Source organism: Sturnira hondurensis, unplaced genomic scaffold (genome assembly GCF_014824575.4).
Source record: "Sturnira hondurensis isolate 20B ecotype Veracruz unplaced genomic scaffold, ASM1482457v3 Scaffold0024805, whole genome shotgun sequence".
NCBI lineage: Eukaryota > Metazoa > Chordata > Mammalia > Chiroptera > Phyllostomidae > Sturnira > Sturnira hondurensis.
The window spans coordinates 5,078,190-5,092,991 of record NW_028097436.1 but is presented as its reverse complement, the minus strand read 5'-3'; the positions used below and the strand labels follow the sequence as shown (position 1 = coordinate 5,092,991).

Below are 14,802 nucleotides of genomic sequence, written 5' to 3'. Positions count from 1 at the left end.
CCCATGTATGTGCACTAGACTGAGAATCGAACCAGCAACCCTTTGGTTTGCAGGCTGGCACTCAGTCCACTGAGCCACACCAGCCAGGGCCAAACATACTTTATTTTTCATCACTCAAAAGTTGTTGCCATTCTTCTGATAAGCTAATAACTATTCATTAATAATCAGCCAATCTCGGAATCAGGGTAATGATAATAGCTCTAAAACTGAAGAACTATAAAATGTGCTAGTGAAAGTTTCTATCACAGTAATTTCATTAAATGTTTTACAATATCTTGTTTTATGAGATATTTTTGATTTTACATATAGAACTGCACCTTAAACTCTTTTCATACCTTATTCTTTATGAACACCCCCCTGCTTTCAGCAATCTTCCTGAGCTCTTTTCGGGTACCATATGAAGAAATCAAAATGATGATATTGGAAGTGGATGAAACACAGTTGGCAGAGTCCATGATTCAGGTAAAGTAATGGGCAGAGAGCTTAAATTCCAACATTTCATTGCAAAGCTTCTCATTAAATAGAAATCTGTAAGTGAAGCAAAATTCTTAAACCAAATCATTCAAGTGGAAAATCATTGCTGCATAATTAGTTTTCGCCTAACTTTGGCAGTGCCGGGAGATAAAACTCTGAATGTTCGCTTAAGTGCAAACAAAATATAATACTTTCAAAATGATTACATTTCAATTATTTTAATTGACTGTTTTTTGAAAGCCAGGTTGTTTAATTTTACATTTTTGTTTTTGTTACAGTTAAGTCTAGTAATATATTAACTTAAATTTACTTGTATAATCTTTCCACTGTGTGTTTTTCTTAGGCCTGTGTGTCTTAGGAAGTTGTATTATTATTTAATATAAAAGACTGAGGGAGATGTCTCTTCCTTTAGAGTGACCTTACTAACAGTCCCTGCTGGAGTCGTTTGTGCTGTGAACACTGCAGATAGTTTGCGTAGTCTTCAAATTCATTTAGAAGATTGGAAGATTTTTTAAATGGATTCAAGTGATGGTATTTTTTAGGAAATGCTAGCGTGGTGCCAAAGTTACTTGCCTAATTCCACAGAGAACATATCTAGATAGAATTTTAAATTGGATAAACAAATCACAAATTATATAGCAAGAGGATGACATCTTCAGTTTATTGTCTTTTATTTTTATAATGGAGGGAAAATGATGTTTTAACAATAAAAAGAAAATAAGGATTATTTGTTAGTCTCAACAAGTGATTAAAATTGTCCTAAACATTTTAATTCATCAATAAGTTGTAACATTAGGATTTGTTCATGGTTTCACCTCTCCTATCTTGTCTTCTAAATGTGATGGGAATATAATCCCATTAGCGATTTGTGCTGTGAGTCTCTGAGACATAATCTACATGATTCAACAATTTTTGCTTAAGTACTTTAACAGTTTGTTTTTACTAGAATTTTGTTAATTGTTGTGTATGTACTTTGTTCTTAATTGATTTCAAATTTCTTAAAATTTTTCTACTTTATAAATGTTTGTATTTTTTATAATGCACTTGTTAAATATTCATGGAGTAGATTTTAACTTGCTCAAACGAAAGTTTTGGATGATCATTGACTTTTGTTGTATAGAGTTGGAAAAACAAGTATTTGCATTTGAAATTTATGTCTAAAGAGCATTAAGTTCCATATAGCTTATTATTATATTAATTTTTATTGCTACTGTAATAATTTACCGCAAATTTAGTGGCTTTGATTACACAGATGTCTATTATTGTAGGTTCCTATGGAACAGTAGTCTGGCCTGGGCCTCAGTGTCCCGAAGTCAAGGTGTTGGCAGGCTTGCTTTTCTTTCCATAGACTTTAGGGAAGACTTTGCTTTATACATGCACAGGGTCCGGCAGAATTAAGGTTTGCTTGAGTGTGGTTGGTAGGGTAATCATATGGGTAAAATAATTTATAATTTTAATTTGAACATTTCTCCTAAAATGTCATATGGTGTGCTTGAGTGTGGTATTGCTATGTTACAGAATGACGTGCTTATGATTTTGTAGTACAAGATTTTGCAATAAACAAGGAACGTTATGTGTGTCGGACCCTGATACATATATTTAATATATATGTATTTACATTTAATATATACATTTATATTTAATACATACTTATGTTTATGTTTTGTCTTTTCCAGTTCCCATGGCTGCTTCCTCCTTGGCTCACGGGCACAGTTCTTTATCTTCCAAGCCAGGAGTGTTGCACCTCTCTGTCCTTTCTTTCATAGCGATAGCTCCCTCTCACTTGATTGCTGTCTCCCTCTTCCACTTTTAAAGACCTTTATGCATGATTACATTGGGTACATCCAGATAATCCAGGATAATCTTTTTGTTTTAAGGTCAGCTGAAAGAATTCTCTGTGTCACATAACCTAATATTTTCACAGGTTCTGGGGATTAGATGTGGATATCTTGGGGGAGGTTGGGTTTTTATTCTGCCTAACAGACTTCCTAAATATAAAACTGGTCTTATGAATTTAAAATTTAAAACTTTAGTTTGGACATATGCAAAGACTTCATAGCATAATGACATATGCTATAGTCATTAAAAAACAAGGATTTCATGGTATTTGAAGTTTCTTTTTTTTAATTTTAATTATATGTTCCTTATGGCAATATATTTTTAAAGTGAAAAACTGCCCGTGTTGAACAGGATCGGGAATGAGCATTACTTTGCAATAATTACTCTTTTGGTAGGTTTTGTTCACTTCAAAACCTACCAAATCATGGCCTAATTTTGGTTTATTTATTGATCTATTTATTTATTCATATATAACAACATGTCAGCATTGATGTTATTTTCCCCACCTCATTCTTTATCCTATTTAGCTTTCTTCCATCAGTTGTTATTTATTTAGCCGTGTTTGTGTATGCACGCCCACCATGTGCAGGGCACTGTGTTAGGCTTGAGCACAGACTTTACCTTTATAGAATTGACAGTGTGGCAAGAGAGATTTTATATATATGTATATACGCATACACACACATACATACATATATTTAAAATACAGCACAGACATGCTGATTTATGATAGTTACAGAACTACATAATGTGTTAGGGGAGTGCTAGGTATGTGTATGTGTACATATAAGCGTACTCACAGGTTGAATACTGTGTGGAAATGGAAAAGGGCAGACAGGTTGTGATAGTCATGTGGTGAGGGGCAGTCATTCTGGCAATAATAAAGCCCTGAGCTACAAGAGGGGGAAAAGCTGGGTGTGTGAGGGCCACTGTGAAGAGTTGCTTAGTTTCATAGGATCTTAGAATTTATAAAGTGTATGGGGAAGATGGTGAAGGGAGAGATGACGGAAATTTGAGCCTGTGTTCTTACAATATTTTTATTACTTTGAGATGAGAAAATCATGAAGTGAAAAATTTCTGCTGAGAAATTAAAATTTAATTATATATTAACTAAAAATATTCAGAGGGATTGGATGGTCATGTAAAGAGTGCTGAAGAAATTTAGAAACTTGATGTAATAAATAATTCAAATAATCTAGCTGTCAACTAGAATGATTATAAGAAAATATAAATAGCCTAGCTGGTGTAGCTCAGTGGATTGCACATGGGCTGCAAACCAAAGGGTCACCAGTTCAATTCCCGGTCAGGGCACATGCCTGGGTTGCAGGCCAGGTCCCCAGTAGGGGGTGCATGAGAGGCAACCACACATTGCTATTTTTCTCCCTCTCTTTCTCCTTCCCTCCCCCTTTCTCTAAAAATAAATAAACATGAAATATTTTAAAAACGAAAAGAAAATATAAATAACCATGTCTTTTGGTCCCAGGCAGTTCTCCTAAGAGAAATTTCTATTTATATGGGAAAATTATATACCTGTATTTTTTAATTTAGTTTGTAGTAATAGCAGTGAATATTTTTTTAGGAATGATCTTAAATTGCCACTTTTTGTTAATGTTTGACCAGTCAACCAAATTTTTGTTGAAAGATACACAGTGAGTGAGTCAAAAACTTGTTCTTTGATCTAACTACTTTGATATATAACATTCTCTAACATTATTTTTTAACTAATAACATCTCTGAGGGATTTTTCTCCCATTAATATGTATAGCATGGTATAGGCATAATTTAAATTTGTACTTGAATTTTAGCTTACACAAAATATACTGATACTATAATTTGGGATTGTGAGCACCAACCACTCTATTTTTCTTAATTTTATTATCAATACACTAACTGGTTATAACCATGACAGTCAAATACATTTGACACAGAAAATCTATGTAAACTTTGTCCAAGGGATTGTGTAATCATTTAAGTTCTAAAGAGAGGCATAATTACATGTATTTCCATGCTCTTTCTCCATTGGGAGCGTTTCATGTGTGTGTGGCTTGGGAAAGGCTGTGCAGGGACAAAGGAGTCACAATGACCATTGAACCTGATTTCTGGGCTACACATAACTCAGGCAAAGGGCCTTGCAGCCACAGGCACTTCGGCTCCTAACGGATCCCCATCTGTGTATGCTTTTATCTGCAGGTATATCATTCTGCATCTTCAATGCCTTTCAGAGTTTCTTTCCCATTAGAAGAATTACTTTGTCTGTGTTATAAAGATACCTTTATTTTTATCATTAAAACCATACTCATTTGGTTAAAACTTGCAAGAACTGTCATTGTAATACTCTTGATTTCTTTTCTATTCCTTCCCTTGCCTTTTAGTGGCAATATGGTAATTTCTTTATCACTGTGAGTGAAGTGTTAAAATATGTTTGGCTTTGCCTGAAATTTCTGACATTTAATTCCCTAAAGCCGAAATGTAATTGATCACATTTATCCAGGTGAGAAAGCTGTTTCATTGGTATAGGTTGAGTTCTTCTTTCTCCATTATACACCTAATCAAATAAACATTCAGTAGTGCTTGATTTGAATATATAATAGGTCTGGATAGAGAAGAAGAAAATTGCTTTCAAGATGCAGAGACTGAAGCTTAAGTCTTAGTGTAAAGGGAGGTTACCTAGAAATAAAATTAAGATTAACTTCTTTACTGATTTCCTTCCCAGAGTTTATTGATAAATTTTCCTACAATTCAAGAAGCACATTTAATGAAGACATTTTCTTTTGGTTTTAATTTTTAGAACTTAATAAAGCATCTTCCTGATCAAGAACAATTAAACTTATTATCTCAGTTCAAGAGTGACTATAACAACTTAAGTGAACCAGAGCAGTTTGCTGTTGTGGTAAGTACCGTCTCAGTGTTAACTCTCTTGAGGGGATTTTAATACTGTGGAAAACAGAAGAGAAAATGGCAAGCTTTTCACTCATTATTCCTCACACACATTTAAGGTTCTTCTCTTTCTTTTTAACATAAGGTCACTCATGGGAAATTATGTTCATTTAAAATATATATTGAAACTCTGGCCTTAAGTGAAGTCCAAGTTGTCTTTAAACTTGGACGTGATTTTTATATTCTTTATTTAAGGTCAAAATGTAAAATCAAAATTATGATTTATTCTAGAACTGTGCATTCCAGCATATTGCAAGAGTAACTTCAGTTTTTTGTTCTAATCACTTACTTCAGTTCATCTCATGTTTTAGATCTGAAATTAGAAGTAGAGTTATTATTACTTTTTTTGGCAATGAGGTTCAAGAATGAATACAGTTTAAAAAATCTTCAGAAACCTTGATAATCATCTTGTTCCACCTTCCTATTTATAGAAACTGGGGTCTGAAGAGGTGAGACTTGCCATTGTTATTCATGAGCTGTGTTGCAACAAATTTAAGATTTTTATCAAGCTTTCTTTCTCCTGCTTTTTTTTTCCTACCATTAAATTATCATTTTGAGGTTCGTTACATTCAGTTATCATGACAATACTTTAGTGTTTCAGTAAATATACACACTCATAAACATATATGTACACACATATGTACATGTGTATATATGTGATTATTTTTATATTATTACCTCTTCAGTTATATTATTACCAACCTCCAGGGATATGATAAAGTTGCATTTGATAAAATTTGGAAAGTTTGGGTTGACTGACTGAAGGATGACTATGTCTCCACACCATATTTTGCATGTTGTTGGCATTTGCTATGAAACTCCGTCCTGCCTTGCCCTGGCTGGTGTGGCTCAGTAGACTGGGCGCCAGCCTGTAAACTGAAAGGTTGCTGGTTAGGTTCCCAGTGAGGGCACACGCCTGGGTTGTGGGACAGGTCTCTTTTGGGGGATTTGTGAGAGTCAGCTCTAGTACATCTATGTTGCTTCCTCTTTTTCTCCCTTCCTCTCTCTCTAAAAAGTAAATAATAAGATCTCTAAAAAAATGAAACTATTTGTCTCTTCATAAAACCATGCTATTCACCCTCCCTGCAGTGCCTCCCCTTTCCTCTTATTCCCCAACTTCACAAAACTGAATAGAACACAGAAGTAACCAAAAAAAACCCTAAAACAGCGTTTTCCTATTCACAGCCTTCTAATTCTTATGAAACTTTTTAACTTACTATATCTACAAAATGCTTTTCATTTTCACCCCCAGTTCTTCAGGGTACTGTTTTTCCTCACCTGCTTCTATATTTTCTTGTTTGCTTTACTTCCTGTTACCTGATCACTTAATCTTTCACTTAGTCCATATATAATGTTCTACCTGCAATGTCTTCCATATGAGAGTGAATGAATAAGGCAGAATTTACATTAAATTTTTAACCACAGATTAGAGTTTTTAATCTTTGGTTATTGTTTTGACCCGTGAATGAAAGTCATAAAGTGTAAAATTATAATTTTGTAATATCTTTCAAGTAGCTTAAGTCTGAAGCACATACAAGTTAATATTAAATGTCTACTTAACAAATAACTTTCTATGTTGCATAGCATCACTGAAAAGATTGAAAACTATTCCCACGTTCTCATGATTGTCACAGAAGAATGAACTCAAACTAGCAAATATTTTTAGGTTTGTTTAAAATAGCCAAGTTATGCTATTCAAACAGTAGTGTTCAAATCAAAGAGCTGTGATTTACAAGCAGTGTACTCATAGGGGTCAGCACATTAAAATAATTATATTCCCGGATACTGGCACTAGAGGTGATAGTTTTAAGACAGATGGACCAGTTCCCTTTCATGACTTGTCAATTCAAACTTGACCTTGAATGTACATATTCTGTCACAGGTCAGACCTGACTACAAATGGAATTTAATGTAAAAAGAGTAATGCTGGTGAAACACATCTGCTACAGACAATATGAGCAGTGCTTCATCATCTATTGATTATGAATGTTCTTGAACACGTTGCTTTAAGTTCTGGTTTGTGCAGTTCTAGCATTTTAAAATATGATTGTTTTGGTGCATGAAATAGAAAGTTGAAGAACAAGTAAAAGCTTTATATTTTGTCAAATCATTCTTTACCTTTTTCTATTTCGACATTTTACCATTCTCAGTCTAGCTTCCCCTACTTCTCAACTGTCCCTTCCCACCAAAAAAGAGGGGGAATCCTGCTAAAGTTACAAAGAATACGTGGAAATTACAGCCCCCCCAAAAAGGACAAAATGTGTGGAATTGTGTGGAATGCCCAAAGTTTTTTTGCTCTTCTTTCTAGAGTAAAAGTTTAATGTTAAGTTTGCTAATTGAAGTGGTATGTTTTCAATTTATCAACATTGTATAAATAATATAATAACTTGGTAGGTTTGGGAAATTGTGATGATCACATATATTTCTGAAAGATTCCCATAATAGTAAGTTTCATGTTTCAAGTAACAAAGTTAATGAACTTATGTTTATGTTATTAAACATTGAGTTAACATTGAGGTAAGGTAAACTGCAGATTCCTATATACTTTCATGTTGTAGAAAAATATTTAGTTATTGACTTAACCTAGATTTAATGTACTACTCATTTCAACCTAAAAAAATCATCAGAGTTGTAAATAAGGAATCGTCAAGGATGGAGATAGTGTTTTAACCAGTAAATAGGGCTGTGGTTTGCCTTTTCATTTGTTTTCACTGTAGATTTGTGATTAGCTGTTTTATTCTCAGGTTCTATAGATGGATAATTATGAGTTTTAGCACTTTTTATTTTAACAGAAATTAGTTAAAACTCTAGTTATGTACTTGCTAGTGAGTTTTACTATAGTTGATTCTTTTGAATTACAGGTTTCTCAAGTGTTGTTGTATATAAACATACACATGAATTTGATACAGTGATGGATAGAGTCACTACAGGTGTTTGCATTACATAATCAGCTTTAATTCCACACAAGACTTTTGTAAAACAATTAACAAACAGAAAGTAGCTTTACCTGGACTGTGGCATTTGTTTTCATTATTTTGTCTTTGATTAGAAAGGCAGCGTAAAACAGAAATACATTCAAATGCTAGTAACCAGAGTCGATTAAAGACTTATTAGAATGCATAAGATGTAATATATAAATTAGAAATGTGTTTCTCTTTTGCCTTATATTACTTTATATACAGTTTTCCAGGGCTCTATGTCCTAGACAGTTGTACTCGTATACATGTATATTATTCAGAAATAGTATGTCAGTGTCCATCAAACTGTGTGTCCTTGAAGCTTTCTTTCCACCACTGAAGCATTTGATATGTCTACATTCTCTCCAGGTTTCCTGTAATACAGAGTTTCGTATTCACGTTTATTTATTTCTCCCTTGAAATTGGAAGCTAATTTTTATATGCTGATACTATCTCCATTCCTAAAGGAAAGGTCTTAATGCATGAGTACAAGACATTAATATTTTTTGAAATTTCAGTTGCTCATCTGTTTTTTCTAGTAATTCTGAATTTTAAGGTACCTTCTTGAACCTCCCTGCTGTCCTTGTGACTCAGACATTGGCCAATCTGATTAGACTGCTACTCAGGTGTCCTGGGTCTGGCTCTGTTTATACATTGCAGTGGGGAAGTGGCGGTGACATGGTGGTGTTTGGTGGGCTGGTACCTTTTAGAGTTAACAAATCAGTGCTACGAATTCAGGGCATAGAACTTAATGATATTATATTACTTGTTTTAGTAGCTGATGATAGTATATTTGTATGCCCTGTGTTTTCTGGGAGATTTTGGTATATGAAAACTAATGCATCAAAAATTTTGGACTAAGGGTTCTGGTCAAATGGTATTTTAGAGGAATGTTCTGGGAGTTGGTGTGTTTCTTTATTTTTGTATGTAACTTCTGATGAAGGAGATAGTTTTCATGCTGATTTTGTTAGTTCTGAGTGGGGGATACTAAGTATTGACTGATTTGCTTAATTTGAAAAATTCTTTTTCCTGGACAGTCCAGGGCAAAATTTTTTATTGTGAAATTGGTTTGTATTTGGCATGATCTAGCCCCATGCTTTATCCAAGTTAACTTTCTATTAATAAGATGAAGAAGTGAAAATATGCTTCCCAGAAGCCCATTAGATCAGTTAGTTGCCTGTCTTTTTCCCCAGATTCCTTCCTTCCATATTCAGCCCCAGCACTTCCGCGTTCACCCCTCCAAATATTGCCTGCTCACCCTGCTGGTTCCCACGGAGCAGGCCCTGGGTTTAGTTGTATGACTGCATTTCAAAAACTGTTTGCTGTATTTCTTTGATCAGTAAACCACCAAGTAAAATCACTATGCTCACAGTTACATGGCTTAACTGTGTGAGAAATAAGATATGTAAATATTCAATGATCAGAAAAGATTAGCTGAAATTTGGAAAAAGGCCTAAAAATTTACATTTGATACTTGGTACTCTGTACTTTGATTAAAAACTCTGAGGTTTTGAATATTTGTCTCTATATTATTTAATTCTGTTAAGCTGCCTGTTCTTCAAAGGAATTGAACCCTTTAGAGTCGGGGTAAGCTGAACCAACGGCCTGTTTTGTGCTGTATTTTGATCTGCCACCATTTGGTGTCACTGTAGGGCAGGGCTTTTCAACTCGGTGCAGGAAAGGCCTCCGGTTTGGTTTTCGTTTGTTTTTTTAATCAAAAAATGTTGTAGGGAGTTCACGCTTATTTCCCTGCATTAGAAATGCCTTGTTTTAAAGTACACCCTAATATTCTTGTAAAGCATTCAAATAACATATAAAAATATTGAATACAATTGAGAAGTTCCTTGTATCTCACTATCCTACTACATTCCCTATAAGCTATCGTGTTTAACATTTTGTTAGATTTCCAATCCTGTTTCTTTGTATTTACAAATGTGTGAATATTCATATACAAAATTAAAAATCCATATTTGTGAAACTTTTTAACTATAAAATGTATTATGGAAGTTGTTTTTATGATGTGCTGGTTTAAATTTTTGATGTAGTATTGCATGGTTCATACTAAGACTTTTTCTTTTAACGATTTCCTCGGTGAAGAATGGTTCACTGTTGTTTTCCCCAGTGCTTTAAAAAATAATTTTGTATATGTTGTTGAAGGCTGTGCATCCTAGAGATCTGATTTCTGCTCTACCTTACATTTTCTTAAATATTTTTAAAGATTTTATTTACTTTTAGGGAGGGGGAAGGGAGGGAGAAAGAGAGAGGAAGAAACATCAATGTGTGGTTGCCTCTCATGTGCGCCCTACTGGGCACCAGGCCCACAACGCAGGCAAGTGCCATGACTGGGAATTGAACCAGTGACTCTTTGGTTTACAGGCTGACACGCAATCCACTGAGCCACACCAGTGGATTGAGTTGGGTTTTATAAGTGAATTGACATTAAAAGAAAACAACCCTGTTACCCATTTAATGGTAGGAGCATGTTCTATGTACAGAAAAAGCTTGGTGCTTTTGTATTTAGTAGAAGGATGTTAAGTAGCAGTTGATCAAGTCTTTAGTTCAGAACATCTTGTAAAGATATAAAATGAAGAGTGAAGTGCCACTGACTTTTACTTACTCCCTAAAACTATTTAGATGCTCCCCATAACTTTTACATGGGTGTCCAAAATCCATAGAATTTTAGTCGGCCTTTAAAAAAAACTTTTTTGAGATATAATTGCCATTCAATAAAATGCACATATTTAAAAATGTTTTAAAGATTTTATTTATTTGTCTTTAGAGAGGAAGGGAAGGAGAGAAGGAGAGAAATATCAATGTATGGTTGCTTCTTGTGAGTCTCCTGCTGGGAACTGGCCTGCAACCCAGGCATGTGGCCTGACTGGGAATCAAACCGTGATTGTGTGGCTCTCAGGCCCGCGCTCAATCCACTGAGCTACACCAGCCAGGCCTAAATTTTTTTAAATTTGATTAATTTTGACACGTGAATAAACTCGTAAAACCATCACCATAATTAAGACAGTGGCCATAGCCATCATCCCCAAATGTTTCCTCTGGTCTCTCAATAATGCCCTCCTCTTCCAGGTACCCATTGTGCCTCATCTTTCCTTGTCGCTTGCTGTGTGTTTCTGGGCCTGTCAATATGCTCTGGAATGCTGTCCCTAACACTTCTGTTTATTTTTGCAAACTTCAGTATTTTCCCCTTTGGATGCCCTTTACATATCTCTCAATGGTTCTTCTTAATTTGGAACATAAATGTTATTTTACCTGTTACAGTCTTCATTTATGCTCCGAACTTTTTGACGGGCTGGAGTATATCATGCTCATCTCTATATTATCAACAGACAGCCCATCTTCCAGCCCCTGGTCACCACACAGTATTGGCTAAATGAATATATGAAATAAGGAAATGATGAACAGAAAGGAAGGAGAATAAAAGCAAGAACAATAAAAATTTTTTAATGTTAAATATTTTTTTCAGATTTTAATGTTTTTACATCAGTTTATGGTTCACCACCGAATTGGGAAGGTACCGAGATTTCCCACATACCTCCTCCCTCACACACATGCACAGCCTTCCCCGTTGTCAACATCCCTCACCAGAGGGGCGCGTTTGTAGCAGCTGATGAGCCTACATTGCCACTTCATCATCATCCGCAGTCCACACTTTACAGTAGTGCTCGCTCTTGATGTTGTGCATTGTATGGATTTGGGCAAATGCGTAATGACGTGTATATCATCTTGGTTTTATATGGAGTATTCATCACGCTAAAACAAATGTTTTTAAAGTTACCTTTTAAAGTAAAATGTTGATTATTTTTGAGGTAATCATTTTTATTAAGATGACTCTCTTAGTAGTGATATCTGTGTGTGTGAGAATGGGTTAATTCAAAGTAGACCAAGTAATCGACACCTTTGTGCATAAAAGTCTGAATTCACTCCTCAAAAAAAGAATAGAACTTAACTACCCTGTGCAAGTACAGCTTCATTCGTATGCTGCTCAACGTTTTGCTTTCCTCCTATACCCCACCTCCATTGGACTTTTTCCTTGGTCCTCCTTTAACTCAGAGGCCACGTACAATGCTGCTTTTGGCCTCCAGTTTTGTTCGAAAAACAGTTGAGGACATTGCAATTTGATTTAACAAGGATGGCTTACTGAAGTAGCTCCGATAAGACTGACCGAGACAGGTAAGGAACCTGAAAGAATATCTTGGCTGAACCATCACTTTACCAGACTAACAAATACCATCTTTCTTTCATTCCTTTGGTGTGATTATTTCAAGTGCATTGCAAGGATCCAGATACAAAAACAAATCATGTTTCATAGAATTATCACTTTAATATTAACAAAGGATATGGAGTTAGTATGATATAATTTCTTCCTCAAGACCCATTTTGGCTTTTTGTAATTACTACTTTTTCTCTTTAGTAATTCAGCTTTGATCTTGTCTGTCAATGACATAAATCTTACCAGAATCTCCTACTTGAAAATAGTTCTATTTGCCTGCCTTGTGCTGCTGCATCTTGGTTCCTGTCCATCTGTCCCAAGTCCCTGAAATTTCAATGTTTTAGACAGCACTTTGGCAAACTCATTGGCTAATCTTTCAGTATCCAGGAGGACATTTGTTTAGAATAATATGATCTATTTTAACCATATTCCTAGCTATTGCAGTCTTAGAGGTTTGTTCTCCGGAGGTCACAAGCATTTATCTGTTGTTCAGTTATTCTTGCCACATTGCTTTGAACCTTCTTGACATGCTTCCGCCAGGACCCAGGATTTCATACGGGCTCACTGACACAGACGGTTTTCCTTTCGCCCAGTCCAGGGCTTGCTAATTTAGCTTGATTTCAATTATGATTGACTTGTAGCATGAAATTCTTCCAACATTTATTACTTCTGTACTTTTTATTGTAATCTGATATCTGCCTCCCGTCTCCTTCAGTGTAAGTTAAAATAGACACAGTGTCGTTCAAGTTTTTAATTAAACTTACTGAAAGTTTGTTGGTTTAAGGAGTTAAAATCAATGGTCAGCTGAAAGATAGCTGTACCTAGTCCATCCTATTACTTTCTCTTTAGATCTTATCACTTACATGTTTCTTTTTAGTTCTTCCTACATGTTTTCCAATGAAGATACATGAAAACAAAATCATTAAAAGGTCATTTACATCTTTTCTTTACATGTTTAACAAGTAATATAAAATAAAGTACTCATGTATGAGATTTACCAATTTAACCAAATATATTGAAATTCACAGAAATCAGAGGCTTTTTTAATGGTTAAATCTAACATGGCTTCAGTGCCAAAGAGGTGAGTATATTTAAGAACTCTCCTAATGTTGATCTGAGCTCTCACTAGATGCTGATCCCAAAGAAAAGGCTCTAGGTAGCAGCTTTTCCGTGGTGCGGGCCTCAGCCTTTCGGTGTTACAGGGGCTGGGATTGCCGGCTAGTTTATAGATGAGATGAGACGTTGAGTTTGTGCTGGTAAGCACACCACTGATGCATTTTATTTGAATACCTCATTTCCTTAGTTCACCAGTGATTCAGTCATTCACTTGACAAATATTTATTGAATAACGACTGTGCTGAGTATTCCTGTAGGTTCTGAGTTTATTGCGGTAAACATATCTCTCACTCTTTATTGGTCTTTTACTTTAATTGAGCACAGCAAGAATATACACATAATCAAAACTGTAAGGTAAATGTAATCAAGCAATAATGGAACTCCTGGAAGTGGTGGGGTGAGCACCGTGTTACCTGTTGGACTAACATGGCTGGAGAAAGCCTGAAGAGGTATATTTGGGCAGAAGTCTGAATACCTTTAGTTAGCTGTGTGGCTGTCTTGGGAAAACATGTTATAGATAAAGGAGACCACAGCCCTAAGGCTTTTGTGGGCAGGGAAGTTTGGCACAGTTGAGGCCAGTGGCTGTACCAGAGTGAATGGACGTGGAGGGTGGGAAGAGACGACATCAGAGATGACACTGCAGCCATGGTGTGAGACCTCTGGCACTTATTCTAAGGAAGCCACTGGAGCATTTTGAACAAAGAAGTGAGATGATCAGGTTGATGCTTTGGGAGTATGGTTCTGGCAGCTGTGTGAGGAACAGATTCGGGGAGGGGCATGGATTGAAGCTGATGGCCAGTTAATGCACTATTATTGTGATCCAGTAATTGACAAATAGTACTGGCTGGACAGGTTTGATGCCATTGTCATTTGTGAGAAGTGTTCAGATTCCATAAGAATTTTGATGGTAGGGAAGACAGGATTTCCTTTTTTTTTCTTCTTTAAAAAAAAGATTTTATTTATTTATCTTTAAAGGGGAAGAGAAGGAGAGAGGGAGAGAAACATCAATGTATGGTTGCCTCTCATGTGCCCCCTACTGGGAACTGGCCTGCAACCCAGGCATGTGCCCTGCCTAGGAATCAAACCGTGACCCTTTGATTCACAGGCCCGTGCTCAATCCACTGAACTACACCAGCCAGGGCAGGAAGACAGGATTTCTGATGGATTGGATGGGAGTCTGAGAGGAGTCAAGGATGACTGCAAGGCTCTGGGCCTGTGTGATTAGAAAGACGGGTGTCTGTCCACTTACAGCAA

At 35.7% G+C, this 14,802-nt stretch overlaps 1 protein-coding gene across 2 annotated transcripts in view; it reads left to right on the top strand.

The window, feature by feature from the left end:
• Window positions 1-14,802, top strand: part of DIAPH3 (diaphanous related formin 3) — a 475,029-nt gene that overhangs the window by 229,202 nt on the left and 231,025 nt on the right. For both annotated transcript variants that reach the window (XM_037038667.1, XM_037038668.1), the window contains 2 exons: window positions 368-462; window positions 5,102-5,203. In XM_037038667.1, coding sequence (XP_036894562.1) covers window positions 368-462; window positions 5,102-5,203 — 197 coding nt within the window. The remainder of the gene's footprint in view (window positions 1-367; window positions 463-5,101; window positions 5,204-14,802) is intronic.